Source organism: Papio anubis, chromosome X, assembly GCF_008728515.1.
Source record: "Papio anubis isolate 15944 chromosome X, Panubis1.0, whole genome shotgun sequence".
Lineage (NCBI taxonomy): Eukaryota > Metazoa > Chordata > Mammalia > Primates > Cercopithecidae > Papio > Papio anubis.
Window position 1 is genome coordinate 130,864,397 of NC_044996.1, and position 18,524 is coordinate 130,882,920.

General features: G+C 37.4%; 1 protein-coding gene across 4 annotated transcripts in view; it reads right to left on the minus strand.

Moving 5' to 3' along the window:
- Positions 1-323: 323 nt before the first annotated feature.
- Positions 324-18,524, minus strand: part of GLRA2 (glycine receptor alpha 2) — a 231,225-nt gene continuing 213,024 nt past the window's right edge. Inside the window, exon 9 of one of the 4 annotated variants that reach the window (XM_003917424.5) lies at positions 324-1,875. In XM_003917424.5, coding sequence (XP_003917473.1) covers positions 1,597-1,875 — 279 coding nt within the window. In that variant the 3' untranslated portion in view covers positions 324-1,596. The remainder of the gene's footprint in view (positions 1,876-18,524) is intronic. The other 3 variants (XM_009197221.4, XM_003917425.5, XM_009197224.4) reach the window with 3 other exon arrangements.

Sequence of the window (18,524 nt, forward strand, 5' to 3'; positions counted from 1 at the left end):
GGAACAGAAAACCAAACACCGCATGTTCTCACTTACAAGTGGGAGTTGAACAATGAGAACACATGGACACAGGGCAGGGAACATTACACACCAGGACCTGTCAGGTGGTTGGGGGCTAGGGGAGGGATAGCATTAGGAGAAATACCTAGTGTTGTTGATGTGTTGATGGGTGCAGAAAACCACCATGGCACGTGTATACCTATGTAACAAACCACGTTCTGCACATGTATCCCAGAACTTAAAGTATAATAATAAAAATTTTCAAATAAAAACTTAAATATCTACATTTTAATTCAAAATGAAAATGAAAGCCTCTAGAGAAGTTTGTGGCACACTTAGCTTTATTGAAATTGAACAAATGCTTTTTAAAATAACCCCTTGTACAGCACATGTAAAATTTAATTATTTCCTTATATTTTTACAGGTTTTATCTGAGTAAGCAAAAATACGTCTTTTTTTTTTTTTTCTTACTTAAAACATGTAGCCAGAATTCAAACCACGTAGCTCTGGTACCAAAAAGGCAACGGGTTATGAAAATCACAGTACAATTTTAAAATTCTTTAAGTTAGTTAAGGATATTTAAAACAATGTTCACTTATATTGACAGTAGAAATCATGGATCAGTTGACATTAGGACTAGTAGTTACACCTACAATGAGAGCAGAAATGGAAAGTTCAAGCTGACCTGAGCTACACTGTTCAGGACACACCATCTCCATAAATACAGTAGCTGAGTAGCTGCAATGGCTAGTCACAGTTGGGCAATTAAAGTCACATGTAAATATAGCCAAAGCAAAAAAATATATATAGTGCACTAACTTGGATATAAAATAAAGTGGGCATTTATTAAGAGGGTACACTATCAAATTAGTTACACAATACACAATTGAACTTTCAAAATTTTAACTTGGAAAGAAAAATATTTAAAACGCACACCTATATGGACAGTAAAGTAGAAATTTTTCTGTCATTGGTGTTTATTTTGTCATTGTTATTTACTGGATAAGTAGAAATAATTTACGACCCACAAAAGGATTTCTCAAGTGAAACACTAATTACAGACGTTGTAAAGAACATAGCTTAGGAGGCTTGTTTTAAAAACGAGGCAGCATTTTCCTGAAAAAGTTTGGTCCTCGACTCACTATAGGCTAGTCACTATGGTCAGATGGTTAAGCATTTTTGAAGTGTGTGTTTGTGTGTGTGTGTGTGTGTGTGTATAACTAACTTTTCAGTACCAGAATTAGTCAAAGCCAAACCAAACCAAAAGGACCAAAAGGCAAACAGCCCTTGAGAACTTGACCCCGCATATCGTGTCTTATTGATGCACATATCATGTCTGACTGAAAGAACAATGCTAAAGACTATGGAAGGGAATTATGTTCCCGTGATTCTGCAACCCCTCAATTTTGTACAGTTTTCTTCATCACCCATATAACTTGTCTTTTTTTCTTGTAGGTGCCAGGAAACCCATCCCCATGACCCTCCCTCCCCCCTCCCTCAATCTTCTCCTCTGTCAAAGTGTTATAAAGACAATTTCACTGTGTATTTACAAGCACAACACTGAGGCAATACGGTCCCAGGGTCTGTAGGGCACATCTATTTCTTGTGGACATCTTCATGCCGAATGATTTTGTATGTGATCCAGTAAAAGATGTTGAAAATGAGGAAGGCCAATGGGAAGGCAGCTCGAGATATCGTGTCAATCCTTTTTGCCCGGTCCACAAACTTCTTCTTGATGGCATCTGCATCTTTTGGGGGTTGTGGGAGCGGGTTGGCAGGTGTGGCCTTGACAGCTGTTCCATCTTTCACTTGGAGGCAGTGACCCATTCCATAACCACTAAAATTAAAACGACTTTCACGAGTAACGTCTTCTTCCTGACAGAATAAAGACAGAGGAAGCACAGATTGGTTGTCAGTCAAGTTAGATGGAAGATGCTTAAAATTCTTTAGAAGTAAAAGGATAAATCACAGTTAACTGGTGGTGTGGGAGGCTTTTGGAATAGGGAGTTCTCTTTCAAGTTCAACTCAATTATTCATAGAACAGATACAGTTCATTAACTTTTCAGACTGAGAAATTAAGGGTAAGAATAATGACTTTGTGGTCATTTTAATTAATTAATAAACAGAAACACCTACATTATATTCTAGACTTTTCCAAAATCTAGTTTATTAATCCCTAGATGCGAATAGAGATTTTAAAGCAGTTCTCCAAATCCCAATGTTGCACTGTAAATCTATCAAGAGGACCACTCATCCATTCATTCATTCATTCATTCAGAAAACATTTACTGAGCCTGTGCTGTGTCCCTGGCCCTAAGGAACTTACAGTATTGTTGTTCATTCACAGCGCAATTCCTCCATTAACATTAGGTTTAATGTTGATGTTACATCTAAGATGAGCCCCTTAAATATATACCTGTTCCCCCTCCAGCCCTCTAGTTCATCTCTTTTATATAGCAGAGATTAAATATTCATTAATAATATAATTTTTCCAGTGTTGATTTTTAACATTGATTATTTGGCTGGTGAACCATTTCTACCATATTTAAATGTGTCATTTTAGCTGATGTCAGTGATATTTGTATTGATTATTTCTACATAAATTAGATAAAAGCCTGAAAAATTATATTTATTCCTTGGTATAAAGGACAAATAGCCTTAGAGAAAAATGTATGGGATCTGGGTTTATGTTTGGGTCAAAGGAGGGGGTCAAATGGTGGGGTTGAAAAGGTGGGATTGAAATGACTGAGCTGTAAACAGCCATCAATTGAATTATCTTCTTCTGTAACTAGATTACTGCCTTCCACAATAATATGCAACTCCTCTGAGTCACCAGAGGCACTGAACTCTTTATCTTGCCAGAAAATAATAACGGTTATGTTTCCCAAAAGACAAGGAAACTTGGTATTAATTTTATTTCATTAAAGCTTACTGCATGTCAGTAGTGTCTTCAGCCACATATAAAAGGTATACTAAATGAAGGACTTATAATGTGAATGACAGCCTAAGTATAACTCAGATGGTACAACAAGGACAATTTGTACCTTGTGTACTTAAATGAGTTTTGTAAGTTCAACAGCAGATCCCTGGAGAGATAAGGAAGGTGAGAAGAGCTATTTCAGTTAATTACACTTCATTATGTGCAAAATGGGGACTGAAAGAGCATGTAACAGTTTAAAGAGTGGTGCAAGGACTTCAGAATAGGTAGAATAGATTATAGTATACATGCTCAGATGGGCAGCTGCAGAACCTGGAAGGCAGAACAGATTTGCTTCTATGTGGCTCATTTAGCTAGATTAGTATAGTACCCAGGTGCCACCTCCCTTTGTGGGAGATACATGCAGCCTGAAAATGAAGAAGAGAGTTCAACAGAGTCCTTGAGGCTTTTGATTTATCGACATTGCCCATTGTGATACAGTATCTCTGGTGAAGCCAGCCCTAAACATGGCTGAACATTCCATTGCAACCTGGCAATGACTTGGAATTTGAGCTGGAGAGATAGCAATTGTGAATAATTGCCAAATATTCTGTGTCATCCTTCACCATGTAAATTTGATCTCTTGGAAAATCAGGCTAAAAAACAGAAACCTCATTTGCTTGATACATTAGTAGAATTTATTAATGAATGCACCTAGTGCTTCCAATAAAAAACATTAATTATAACCTTTATCATTATTATTTTTTGAGACAGAGTCTCACTCTATTGCTCAGGCTGGGGTGAACTGGCATGATCATGGTTCACTGCAGTCTCGACGTCCCAGGTTCAAGTGATCCTCCCCGCTCAGACCCCTGAGTAGCTGGGACTACAAGTGTGAGCCACCATGCCCAGCTAATTTTTGTTTAACTTCTTGTAGAGATGGGGTCCCACTATGTTGCTAAGGTCTCAAACTCCTGGGCTCATGTGATTTTCCTGCCTTGGCCTAGTTGTAACCTTTAATCAGACCATTGTATCACAAAAATCTGTCCAAAGCTCTTTAAAAAGTAACTGTAAAACTACTACTTTATAAAGCCATCTTTCCATACTTTTATTTATATGGGATTGTCCTACGCAAGTTGGCTAAAGGCACTCTGTCTCATTTCTTAACAAAAATATAATAAAGGATTTTTAATTCAACCATTAATTGTTGAGTGTTGCCTCTGTGACAGGCATTGTACTAGGTGCTGGGAGACAATTGATGAAGTTGGACAAGGGCTCTATCTGCATGGAGCTTTCAGAATCTGGCAGAAGGGGCCAAACTAAAGGTATTATCATTTAAGGAAGTCAGCAAACAAAATCCAGCCTAACATCGGAGTACTTCTATGTGCTCAGCTATATAAACTCGATAATGAAGACTTAAGTGGGACTCAGATTCAAATATTAAATCTGTTTTCTTTGCCTTAAAATATGAATGATACATTTTATGGATGCAAAAGTTTTAAATAAGTGAAGCCTTTCAAAATGTGGACTAACCAGATTAATTATTACAGTGTCATCAGTGTCCTCATAAGTATCTGAAGACTTACTTAGTGCTTAGCAAGAAAAGGAAGCACATACAAGTCATTAGGAGGAGGGGACTTGTTATAGGCAGTCTTGGACTTCCCAGCTACTACTAATTGGTAATTAGATCTCAACCAGTGTGAAGTAGAAATGATGCCAGTTGGTTTAGTAAAGAGAGATCTGCTTTGGGAATTTGGATATTTCTGTTCTGTGCCTGCTCCAAGGCTTATAAGCTGTGTTGACCTTAGGCAAGCTACTTATTCTTTCAAAGCCTCAGGGACCTCATGCCAAAAATGTCAAGGCTGAGCTGGGATCTGTGGGTTTCAGCTTTGGCTGCTGGGGAACTTTTACAAATACATGTATGCCTGCCTCCCCTCCCAGCCCCTTCTAAACCAGTCTCTGGGGATGAGAACTTAGGATCTATTTTTTTTAAAGATCCAATGACTCTAATGTAAAATGTTGGAAACCACTGGTCTAGATGAGTTCTGATGTCCATCTCTAAAATGTATGACCTATTCTGTATTTTTAAGTCTAAAATTACTATTCAAATAGAAACAACCCCTCAAAATACCTTTCTCCTTATCTGCTCAAATTTACTGTGCTGTTTTTTCCTTTGCATATCTGCAGAATCTTGCAAATTACAGTTCTCACCTCTATAAACCTTTAGAAACTCATGATGAAGCATATAGTTCACTGCCTCAGTAAGATAATATTCTTTTAAATTCTGAAGCCCCTAAAGAAATAGAAAGGGTATGTAGGTAGTAAACTGTTTTTAGCACACAAAACAAAAGGAAACTTAAATATACATGTCCACATGTCTTTTCAGACTGACTCATTCATTTAATTTCTGTAGTCTTTCATCACATACTGTGAATGGACAGCTGAAAAGATTAACTCATTCAACTAACTGAGCTAGAATAGAAGGATGCCAGGTTAGAATCTTATTATATTGTACATCGTCATGCAAACTGTGGGGGCTTAATAACCGTTTGCTGAATAATGAACAAAAGGGAATTTTAAGAGAGTTTTCCCTATGCTTGAAAATACTTTCCTCATTTATTCAACACTATTTCAAATTATGCTTCTGAGCATAGTTATAGCTAATTTAATCAATTCTTTAAAATTCTCTGCCACAAAAATAAACCTGTTGTGGGTAAAAATTATCCATTTAAGTTTTTATATGTAGGAGGTATGAATGCTAGTTTAAGGGTCTTCTTATTTACCATTATGATGCATTCAATGCCTTTTAAATATAGAACTTTATGGTATTCACATCAAAGGAGATGGTTTTGATTCTGAAAACAAAACTGCAACCAATTTGAATTGTTTTGTGTTATAATAAATGACTAACTGCCTTTCTAGCAGGTTCAGAATAAAATGTTATGGTAATATGACAAGATTCCTATATGAAATCAGCTTGAGTCATGGATAAACTGAAACTAAAATAAAGAACAATCTGTAGCCACAACTGAGTTGAGCATATTTACAGGTAGAGTCAGTTAGGTCCTTCCAGTAAGGAAAGAATTAATTTTAGGCATATATTCTCCATTTCTTCTGATTATCCAGGAACTCAATTAGTTAATTATCCATCATCTTCCATCTTTAGTAACTGAGCAATAAACACTTCTAGCTGACCCTCTTTTGTTATTCACTGATCAAATTCTCACAGAAAATGAATCATCCAGTCAAGGTTTCAATATATGCAATTTTTATATCCCACTTTGATAATATCTCCTTAATCCTGTCTGCTGTATAAAGCACTGCCATGGCACTATGCAATTTGCTTGAAATTTATTATCTAATTTTATTTATTTTATGCATCAGTTTTACTTATTGTAAAATTTGCTCATTCCTGTGTTTAGAATAATTCTTGTCTAGATGTGAAATTGAACCTAAAGCTCATCGGAATTGCGTTGTAGTGAATTGTTTGTCATAAGCAAATGATTTCAATATAATTAAAGAACATGGCACTTACAAATGAAAAGATTTTAACAGAGTCTCTATTTGTAATTTTTCTTTTATTCTTGAGATAGGAGGAAGTAAAAGGACTCCTAAAAATTGGCATGGGGACTATCTTTCCATCGCATTTCTCACCCAGATTTTTTGATTGGACTGGTCCTCCTTTCTGTTGGAATAGGAAATTTCTTAGTTGGAACTGAAGGTTGTAGTGAGTCTTACTCAATGCAAGGACATAATGGACTCTCCAGTCTGTCTTAGGAAAACGTATGTGTCCGAACACAGTGGGTTTTCTTTTTTTTTTTTAATTATACTTTATGTTCTAGGGTACATGTGCACAACGTGCAGGTTTGTTACATATGTACACATGTGCCATGTTGGTGTGCTGCACCCATTAACTTGTCATATCTCCTAATGCTATCCCTTCCCCCTTCCCCCACCCCACAACAGGCCCCAGTGTGTGATGTTCCCCTTCCTGTGTCCAAGTGATCTCATTGTTCAATTCCCACCTATGAGTGAGAACATGTGGTGTTTGGTGTTCTGTTCTTGCGAGAGTTTGCTGAGAATGATGGTTTCCAGCTGCATCCATGTCCCTACAAAGGACACAAACTCATCCTTTTTTATGGCTGCATAGTATTCCATGGTGTATATGTGCCACATTTTCTTAATCCAGTCTATCTTTGATGGACATTTGGGTTGGTTCCAAGTATTTGCTATTGTGAATAGTGCTGCAATAAACATATGTGTGCATGTGTCTTTATAGCAGCATGATTTATAATCCTTTGGGTATATCCCCAGTAATGGGATGGCTGGGTCATATGGTACATCTAGTTCTAGATCCTTGAGGAATCGCCATACTGTTTTCCACAATGGTTGAACTAGTTTACAATCCCACCAACAGTGTAAGTGTTCCTATTTCTCCACATCCTCTCCAGCACCTGTTGTTTCCTGACTTTTTAATGATTGCTATTCTAACTGGTATGAGATGGTATCTCATTATGGTTTTGATTTGCATTTCTCTGATGGCTAGTGATGACAAGCATTTTTTTCATGTGTCTGCTGGCTGCATAAATGTCTTCTTTTGAGAAGTGTCTGTTTATATCCTTTGCCCACTTTTTGATGGGGTTGTTTTTTTCTTGTAAATTTGTTTGAGTTCTTTGTAGGTTCAGGCTATTAGCTCTTTGTCAGATAAGTAGATTGCAAAAATGTTCTCCCATTCTGTAGGTTGCCTGTTCACTCTGATGGTAGTTTCTTTTGCTGTGCAGAAGCTCTTTAGTTTAATTACATCCCATTTGTTGGAAAAAAACTACTTTAAAGTTCACATGGAACCAAAAAAGAGCCCGCATTGCCAAGACAATCCTAAGTCAAAAGAACAAAGCTGGAGGCATCACGCTACCTGACTTCAAACTATACTACAAGGCTACAGTAACCAAAATAGCATGGTACTGGTACTGAAACAGAGATATAGACCAATGGCACAGTAGGTTTTCACTGAAAAAGTCTCCCAAGCAAGTGATGGTTGAATGATACTTAATCACAGACCTGGTAATTTCTGTCACCTAGATATAAGAGGAATGGCCTTGGGAAATTTTCTTCAACTCTTAGGGCTTCAATTTCCTCCTTTGTATCGTGGGTACTTTGGGAATAGACATGAATAATAAATGGATAGCATTTATTAAGAGTCTGTACCATTCACTTAAAACCATGGTCAGTCCTATTACTGAATTGACCCTTCAAGTCACATATTTCCTGGGGAAACCGAGGCCAAGAAAAGTTATGTGGCTTCCTATAGTCATAGTGCTAATAAATGTTGAAGCTGAGATTCAAATCAAGGTCTGTCTGATTCTAAAACTGATTCCAAAGTCTCTGGTGTTTGATTTGTGTATGTTTTTGACCCTATCAAATCCCAAATGGCTTCCATTCAGGATTATGGATGAAGAATCTGACTGAGCTTTGCAGAACAACAAAGTTGAAATAAACTAAACCAAATATAGCCCCTTGTTGCTTAATGACGTGTGCTGAAATGAGTTAAAACTATCAAAGTGTCATTTTGGGCAGATCGTGAAAGGCAATTTTTCCAAAAGAAAAACATGTCAATGTATTATCTCTTTTTCAGTGCAGCATATTTTTATCGTTGATTTTTAAAGAAGGAACTGCCAGGATTTATTTCTTGAGCAACTGCCTTTTTTTTTTTTTTTTGAGATAGAGTTTTTCTTTTGTCACTCAGGTTGGAGTGCAGTGGTACGATCTCGTCTCACTGCAACCTCCGCCTCCTGGGTTCAAGTGATTCTGCTGCTTCAGCCTCCCGAGTAGCTGGGATTACAGGCGCCCACCACCACGCCCAGCTAATTTTTGTATTTTTGGTAGAGACAGGGTTTCACCATTTTGGCCAGGCTGGTCTCAATCTCCTGACTTCTGGTGATGCACCCGTTTCAGCCTCCCAAAGTGCTGGGATTACAGGCGTGAGCCACCATGCCTGGCTTATTTCTCATATTTTTAACAAATATTTATTGAGTACCTATTGTGTGCCAGGTATGTGGTAGAGTTACAGCAATGAACAAGAATACAAAAGTCTCTGATTTTTTGTAATTTACATTCTAGAGGGGGAAACAGTAACAAGTAAACAAATTATGCACACACATACACAAACATATTTATACATATACACATCTATATATATATATACACGAATGCATATACACACAAGACACACAGATAATAATGGGTGCTTTGGAAAAAAGGTAAGAGACTTAAGATAGGCGAGTGGTATAGAAGGGAGTGTTTTAGATTGAGTGGTTGGAAAAGGCTTGCAGAGATGCCAGGCACTGCTATGTGCTGGGGATCCAGTGGAGAGCAAAATAGATTTGATTCTTGCCTTCAAGGAGTTTGCAACCTTGAGATGAAGGGAAACAATAAAGTAATCACATGAATACATAATTACTAACTATAATAAGAGCTCTGAAGGAAAATTATAAGATGCTATGAGAGCTTACTAAATGGGGTCCTGGTCTAATCTGACAGATAAGAGAAGCTTATCCCCCAGGAAGTGATATTTCATTAGAGATTTGAAAAATGAGAGGCATTAAAGAGATGAAGGCAGGGTTTGGCAATGTCTGAGATAGGAGGGTTTGCTGCAATTGAGGGATGCAATTGAGGCCTGGAATACAGGGGGAATGTGGGGTGAGACAATGTTTCAGAAATGAACCAGGGGCTACATCATATAGGGCCTTGTAAACCAGTGTCTGATGGAGCTTTATTTTGAGAACCAAGGGGAGCCATTGCTGGCTTTTAATGGGAATTGCTTGACATTACCAGATTAGCATATTGAAATAAATCACTTTGGTTACCATGTGGATGACTGCCTAGAGGAAGGCAAAAGTGAATCCAGGAAGTTACAAAGCTACAGCAATGGTCCAGATGACAGATGATAATGATTTGGACTTAATGGGTAGTGGTGTGGGTGGAGAGCAATGTGCCAACAGGAGACATAGAGGGGCAATCAACAGGTCTTAGAGATGGATTGGAAATTGTCAAGGTTAACCTCCAGCTTAAAGCACTAGATAGATATTAATGCCATTCAATGAGAAAGAAGACACATTAAGTTTGGGGAAAACAATATGATTGAGGTACACTTGAGACATTCATATAGGTACACGGGGTAGGTGATTGCAATGGACAGTCTCTAACTCAGAGGTAGATCTCAGCTGGAGGCATACACTTGGTTATATTTTAATGCATGACTGGTAGTCTTTTCAACCCCAAACTGTTTGCAAGACAAAAAATACTGAAGGTGACTTACGCTAAAATCAGCTATTAGCCAATACAGTTAAAATTATTCTTTTAAATACTTTTCAAGTTTTACCCAGCTAAGGCAATACTTGTAAATAATTTTGGATTCAGAATAAATTTTTGCTCTGATGCTGAGAATAAAATGAAATTATAAGTATCATTCTGCATGTCAGCTAAGTATTCCAAAGAAAGCTTTATGGAGTACCCATGGTTTGGGTCATCTGGTGGGATCCCCTACATTCATCCTGCACGGCCCTCTCAAACTGGTCTGTGGATAGCATAGTGGCATGTTGGCAAGGCAAAGAGAAGAGAAGCAGTTCCCACTTCTTTCTCCTCTGCATGCTTCCATATGTCATATAGAAGTCATAGACTATATTATATTGTGTTTGCCAAAGATAGCCACAATATCTCCCATCCCATATGCTTTTTCTTAACAATATTATCATTGACACTCTTTCCATTGAAACATGGGGTCTATTTCCCCTCCACTTGAGTCTCAGTGGGCTTGTGACTTGCTCCTAATCAACAGAATTTGGTGGAAGTGACACTAAGTAACTTCTAAGTCTAGGTCATAAAAAGTGATGAAGCTCCAATCCTGGTGTGCTTGGAACCATGAGCCACCATGTCAGCTGTCTGACTGCCCTGAGACCACCATGCTGTGAAGAACTCAAAGTAGCCCATGTGGAGATATCACATGGAAAAGCCCTGTAAGTCCATGAAGAGAGAATGATGCCTGGCCAACTCCCAGCTGTTCCAGCCCCAGCTACTGTCTGACTGCACCAAAAGGAGAGACCCCGAACCACAACTGCCTAACTGAGATCTTCCCAAATTGTTGACACACAGAAAGTGTGAGAGATAATGAACTGCTTGTTATTGTTTTAAGCCACTAAGATGTTGGATGATTTATTATGCAGTAATAAGTAGCTACACAGATAATTGATGCTGTATCAAAAAGTGAAGTGTTGTGGCTTTATGTTTGGGACCAGGCAGCAGACAGAAGCTGGAAGGACCTCAAGGAGGTTGTTGGAAGGCTGGGAGGAAAGAAAGGCAATTGCTGTTGAAAGATGGAGGATGGGGAAAAGTTTACCAACATTGTTTCCTGTGGTAACATGGAAAATAGAAAATATACTTAATAAATCTCATCATCTACCTAAAGAGATTTCCAGATAGAGCACTAAGGTTACTGCTTGGCTTTTAGCTGCTGATACCAAACAGAGAGGACAAAGCACTGAAGAACAGGCTATTAAGTGTCCAAGTAGAAGTTGGAGGAAATGTAAAGGATCCAGAATAAGTCTTTTCTGCCTTCAAAGGGTCCTCAAATCAGAACAGGCCTGAGGGGAAAAACCATATACAGGGTGGGACTGTAAGATTCTTTGTTAAAACCTGAGAAATATCTAAAGCAGCACCTTATAAGCTCTTTCAGACAGACAATAGGTCTTATAAGGATCATAAGAACATGCCTTATAGATTCTCTCCTCTAAACAATAAGCTTCTATGAATATTAAGGGTGTTGGGCCACACAGCATACTCACAGGGAACCTAAGATAACAAGGGCTTATAATTGACAAATAATAATTGTAAATATTTATGGAGTATAATGTAGTGTTTTGTTGTGGAATGATTAACTCAAGGTAATTAACATATCCATTACTTCACATACTAATCATTTTTTTTGTGGTGAGAACATTTAAAATCTATTAGCAATTTTGAAATGTACATTATTATTAACTGTAGTCAGCATGCTATGCAATACATCTCTAAAATGTAATCCTCCTAACTAAAACGGGGTTTATCTTGAAAATATTTGTGAGTATAGTTCTTGTCTAATGAAGTAGATTATAAATTTATACATAAGCCCCAACAGTATTTTTTTTTTTTGAGACAGGGTCACACTCTGTCACCAAAGCTGGAAGTGCAGTGCCATGATCATGGCTCACTGCAGCCTCGACTACCCAGACTCAAGTGATCCTCCTGCCTCAGCCTCCCAAGGTGGATGGGTCATGCGCCACCTTGTCTGGCTAATTTTTTTGTAGAGATGGGGGTCTCACTGTATTGCCCAGGCTGTTCTCAAACTCCTGGACTCAAGCAATCCTCCCATCTTGGTCTCCCAAAATGCTGAAATTACAGGCATGAGCCACCATGCCCAGCCCTGCCCCCAACAGTTTTTAAGGAATTGTATGTTTGGACTGAAAACAACAAATATAAAATGAAAGGAGGTCTTTAGACTCCTAATCTTTTAAAGACAATAAATAGACTAAAAAGGTTACTCAGTTGCAAACAAGTGCCCCTTCTTATAGAAAAAGAAAGATGTTTCCAATAGCAGAATAAGAGTCCAGAGAGCAGACCCAAAGACTAGAGAGGACAGCCAAGGAATATATCCCCCAAACAAGGATCTTCCAACACGGACCTTTCTAGGTCTCAGAATTCCTATTAACCAGTGACTGCTATGTGCCTCTCATTCCCCCTATTTTTGAATGGAAGAGTCTATAACAGTTATCCTCTGTATATCTCCATATTGTCTGTTGAGTAAGTGGAGCAGATACCTTGTCTCTTTAGTTCCCAGGTTTCCATATTTAACTGTATCCAAAATGCTTAACCTGAGATGCTTCATTTGACTTACATGATGAGATCCTGAGTTTTGAGCTATATTTACATTTTAAAATATATTTTAATGGACACATAATTGTACATGTTTATGAGGTACAGTGTGGTATTTTGATACATGTGTACAATGTGTAATGATCGAATCAAGTTAATTAGTATATAAATCATCTCAAAACTTAATCACTTTGTTGTGTTGATAATATTCAAAATCCTCTCTTCTAGCTCTTTGAAAAAAATACAATAAATTTTTGTTTACTATAGTGTTATAGAATACTAAAACTTGTTCTTCTTATGTAGCTGTACTTTTGTATCTGTTAATCAAACTCTCCCAATTCTTCACTCCTTTCTACCCTTCTCTTCCTCTAGTAACCACTATTCTGCCCTCTACCTCTATGAGATCTACTTTTTAGCTCCCAAAAATGAGTGAGAAATTTTAGTATTTCTCTTTTTCTGCCTGACTTATTTCCCTTAACATAATGTCCTCCAGACTCATCCATGTTGCTATGAATGACAGGATTTGATTTTTTAAGACTGAATAGTACTCCATTATGTATGAATACTACATTTTCTTTATCCATTTATCTGTTGATGGATATGTATGTTGATTTTATGTCTTATCTTTTGTAAATAGTGCTGCAGTAAATGTGGGAGTGTCACTATCTCTTTAACATACTGTTTTCCTTTCCGTTGGATATAGACCCAGTATTGGGATTGCTGGATTATATGGTAGTTCTGTTTTTAGCTTTTTGAGCTATACTGTTTTCCATAATGGCTGTATTAATATACATTCCCACCAACAGTATATATGAGTTCCCTTTCTTCTGCATTTTTGCTAGCATTTGTTATTTTTTGTCTTTTTGATAATAGCCATTCTAACTGGGGTGAGATATCTCATTGTGATTTTGATTTGCTTTTCTCTGATGACTAGTGATGTTGAGCATTCTTTCATATACCTATTGGTCATTTGTATGTCTTCTTTTGAGAAATGTCTATTCAGATACTTTTTCCATTTTTAAATTGGATTATTTGGATTTTTTGCTGTTTAGTTGTTTGAACCCCTTGTATATTTTGATATTGATCCCTTATTGGATGAAGAGTTTGAAAGTATCTTCTCCTGTTCTTCAGGAGCGCTACATTTTAGTTCAATACCTGTAATCAATGTTTCACCCATTGAAGTCTTTTATAGGTAATTATTTCCCCTTACCCAGAAAAGAAAACACCAATAACAAAAAAGAAACAGCTTCCTGTTTTACTATTCCTGTAGGTGTGCATTTAATATTGGTGGTCTTGGAAAAGAGAGTGAGCATGTTTTGCATGTGGGAGGGATGTGAACTGTGAGGGAAGAGGGTGGACTGTGGCAAAATTTGTCAAAGATGGCCACAACAATATATCCCATTCACATGGTTTCTTCATTGTGACTTTGAAGCTCCTCCTACTGAGAGTTAGGGGTCTATGTCCCCTCCCTTTGAATCTGGACAGGCTTGTGTTTGTTTGTAAGTAATAGAATGAAGTGAAGATGACACTGTATGACTTCCAATGTTAGTTCATAAAAGGCAGTGCAGCTCTGCCGTGTTCACTGGTGCACTTGGGCCTGGAGTCTTGGGACACCATATGAAAAATCCAACTACCCTGAGGCTGCCATGCTGTGAGGAAGTCAAGCCACATGGAAAGGCTATGTGTAGGCACTCTAAGGAGCAGTCTTAGTCTTAGAGTTTTCCTAGCCTAGGCACCAGACATGTGAACAAACAAGTCTACATACTAACTCCTAGCTGTCAAGTAACCATGTGTCTTTGAATCATCTGAGCTAATATGTCAGACATCATGTAGTAGAGACAAGTCATCCCTACTCTACCTTTTACAAATTCCTGAGCATAGTAAGATGGTTGTTTTGTGCCAATAAGTTTGAGGTGGTTTAGTCAGCACAGTGTAACTGGAATAGGCTACTTGAGTCATCATTGTGCCAAATATTACACTTTCAATAGCTAGTTATCTAAACCTAGAATTCCTGGCATAAAGTAAGATAAATATTACAAATATATGGGATTGGATGTGTTCCTGATTGACCACTGGTTGGCTTTTCAAATTTAAAAGTAGGACTAAAAATGCCAATCTAAGTACAGTGTTGGTGAAAACTGCCCTGTAAGCTATGCTAGGTAAACTGGCTAGTTTACCTAGCTCTCTGTGTAGTGAGCTGCCTGTATCTTCTCTTAGTCACCTGAGATATGGCATCACTGCCTAAGGCTCCAATATCCACCCTACTGTAGGAATCATATCCCTGAAGAACTAGCAGCACCATAATGTAATGTCATATTGACAGAGAATGTAACTTCTGCTTGAAAAATAAACATCTTGACTTCATCTCAGTAATGATACATCAGCAGGAAACCAATGTCATACCTGATGACTTTCTCAGGGGTACCATTTCAGAGAATCACATTTACTCATCACCCTATCTCTTTCTGTTATAAAACCAAACACAAGTGTGCTTCCTTTCAAAATAAGTATCTGAACCATATAAAAGCAATAAATCAGTGGATGATTTCTTTGAAATTGGATTCATAACTGAGTAGTCTAATGCATCCTCAAAAGATTCTTGATAAATCCTTGTTTATTGACTGATGGATTTTTTTTTTTTACTTTACAGAAGGATCTTCCAGTTGCTAGTAAATCCAAGCTCACCTAATTCATGATGTACTCCATATAAAGTGATTCATACTTAACCTTTTCTATAATATATGCATTCCACAGAGTTGAATGTACTCATAACTATATACAACTCTATGACATAAACTTAGAAAGATGGTTCTACAAATAACTATTAGAGCAGGCTTATACATAGGTAAGGATTGTGAATGAATACAATCAAAACCTGACCTGGTTAGAAAAGTGAGCCTGTGTCCTATAAGGTAGTTTAATTATTTCAATTTAAAATGATCAGTGAGAGGCAAAACTGTGTGTAGGAGTATATATAAGAATTAAGCCCAAGTAAAGGACTTGATAGCTACTTTTTTTTTTTTTTTACTTTCTTAAGTGAAGAAATTGGCAGAAGGATAAAAGAAGAGTGAAATGGCAGAAGTATCTCTTGGATGTGACTGACCCTGCTTCTCTCACCTTGATGTACTGAAAGCTTCTCTCTGTACCCAAGTCCTCCACTCGGAGGGTGCCCACAGTTACACTGACCTCATCTGTCAATCCATTCAATTTATTGACCATCAGCAGTAATGTTGAATAAAGAAGCTGTTATTATAGGGCAGGCACTGGACTTGGCTCTGGAAGCACATAATTAACATCTACTTCTAAACTTTGGACACCTCAGGTTTGTTGTTGCTTTTTTTTGAAGGGGGCATAAATAACGAAATAGAGTACAATAGGAGGCATATTTTTGAGATATGTACAAAGGTTTATTGGGGTTCAGTTTAGCCTGAAGTTTCCAGAGTTGGTGAAGGTATTGATGGTAACACTGCTGAGACATACAAGGTGATGTGCAAATCATCCATGATTCTCCTATTCTGAAAAAGACTTTTTAGTTACCTGTTGGTTTTAGGTATTAATTTCCACTTTTCTTCTTATTATTTTCTTTAACATTGCTTCCCATTCATATTAAAGGATAGGTGCCCAAGTGATAGCTGATTTCCACTATTATCTTTGCTCACCAGAGGGTGAGCTCCTGGGAAGCATGTCAAAATTAACTCTGTAGCCCTATTCTCTAGTACATTGCCTGATTCCTAATCATTACTCAATAATTGTGTTTGGAGTGATCCTCTTAATTCTAAGTAAGGACACAGAAAAGTTATGCTCCCTGGGGGAAGGGAGAGGACAGCAGTTGTCTCCTGGCAGATAACTCTCTCTTTACCAATTGTAGTCCTTTCTGCAGCCTCTGGCTCAATCTTTTCCTTCAAAGAACTTCCATCCTGTTCCACTCACTTTGAATAGCCTGGATATTGCAGAGGAACAGAGGAAATCACTGGGCTAGAATCTGAAAGGCTTTGGTTGAATTCACATCTTTACTATAACCTAGATGCGTGAGTTGGGACAGTCCCTCAATTTTTTTTTTTCTCTTCAAATTCCTCATCTTTAAAATGAAGAGATAGGACATTTGGCCATTTTCTGAATTTGTGGGTATGGGACTATAATGCTAGCTAGTATGTTGCCTTGAGACTAATCTCTAGCTGGTTGATATATTTAAGATTTTTCTTCCCAACCAGGGAGTAGACACATGCAAATAAGGGTTTTATTGTCTTCTTTCTAACCCCTGCCCTGAGACCTTCTGACAGGGTCAGCTTTGTGAATGTGCATACTATACAGTCACACAGTGCCCAGTGCTTAGAAGGGTCCTGTGCTTGTCTTAATGCTCTGCTATAGCCATTTTGACATTCATAATAATTTTAAAACAAGAGACCTACATTTTAATTTTGCACTGTGCTGCATAGATTATGGAGCTATCCCTGCCTTCTACTTTAGTGGAATAGATGCCATTGGGCCGTTGCTTCCATTTCAAGACTTAATACTTTTCAATAGTTTCTCATCTCCTTAATGACCACTCCCAAGCTCCTTTGTGTGACATTCAAGGACCCCCATGTCTTGCCTTACACCTACTTCTCTCATAGGATTACATGACCTTTGACTATAAACTGCTTCCCTTTATATAGAATAATCCTCACCTCTTTTTACCTGGTAAACTCCTTCATGTCTTTTAAGATTCTACTCTGCCATTATTCCATTCAGAATGCTTTTTCTTGACCCCTGAGACTGAGCCATGGATGGGTTCTTCCTTACCTCCTGTAGTACATGTCTCCGTAATGGAACCTACTGCATCATGTTAAATTCAGCTATTTACATGTCTGCCTCTTTCATGTAACTTTCAAGTGCAGGGGCCCATTCTGGCATATTTTGATATCCCCAGTACCTAGAATAATACTTGACTGAATCTTCCTACATTGAATGTATATATGTATAAATAAAGGCGTAAATGAATGGTAATATGAAAAAGTATTTTGTAAGTTGAAAAGTTATTTCCTTGCTTATTTATCATACGGCTTATTTTTGCATATTGGATTTATGTAAAATTAGGGCAAACCTAAGCTTAACAATGTCGCTCAATAACTGAGATATTCTATTTTTGAGACACTGTCCATATTTTGGCCAAGTATTAAGCTCGCGAGCAGCCACATAGTGTGAAAAATAGATTCACCCTATTAAGAATCTTGTAAGAAAGTACATACTTCTTTACAAGGAAAATAAATGGAATAGACAAAAATTTTAGAATATAAAGACTTTTTTTATTTATGTATCTGTTTACAATTCAAAATAATAAAGCTAGTTAAATGAAAATTCAATATGTATTAGATATATTCAAATATTTTACCAAATAAATTCGATCTTATCAGTTAATACCCATAGCAAAAGACTAAGGAGTATTTGTATAATGTTAGGGTATTTGAACTCATATTCTATTCATTTGGATTTAGCAAGGAAAGCAAATCCCTGTAAATCTATAGTAATTACCAAACATCCATTTTTAAGTCTTAAAATTCTAATTAATGGAATATTCTCTTCATAAATCTCTTAAAACAAATTAATACCTGCACTGTGGTGCTGTGTACCATTTAGCTATCATTATACAAAATCACCTTCATTGCCTTGATCACACATGTTATTTTTACAAGCCTCTGCATTAAAAAATGCCAGTAGGGCCTCT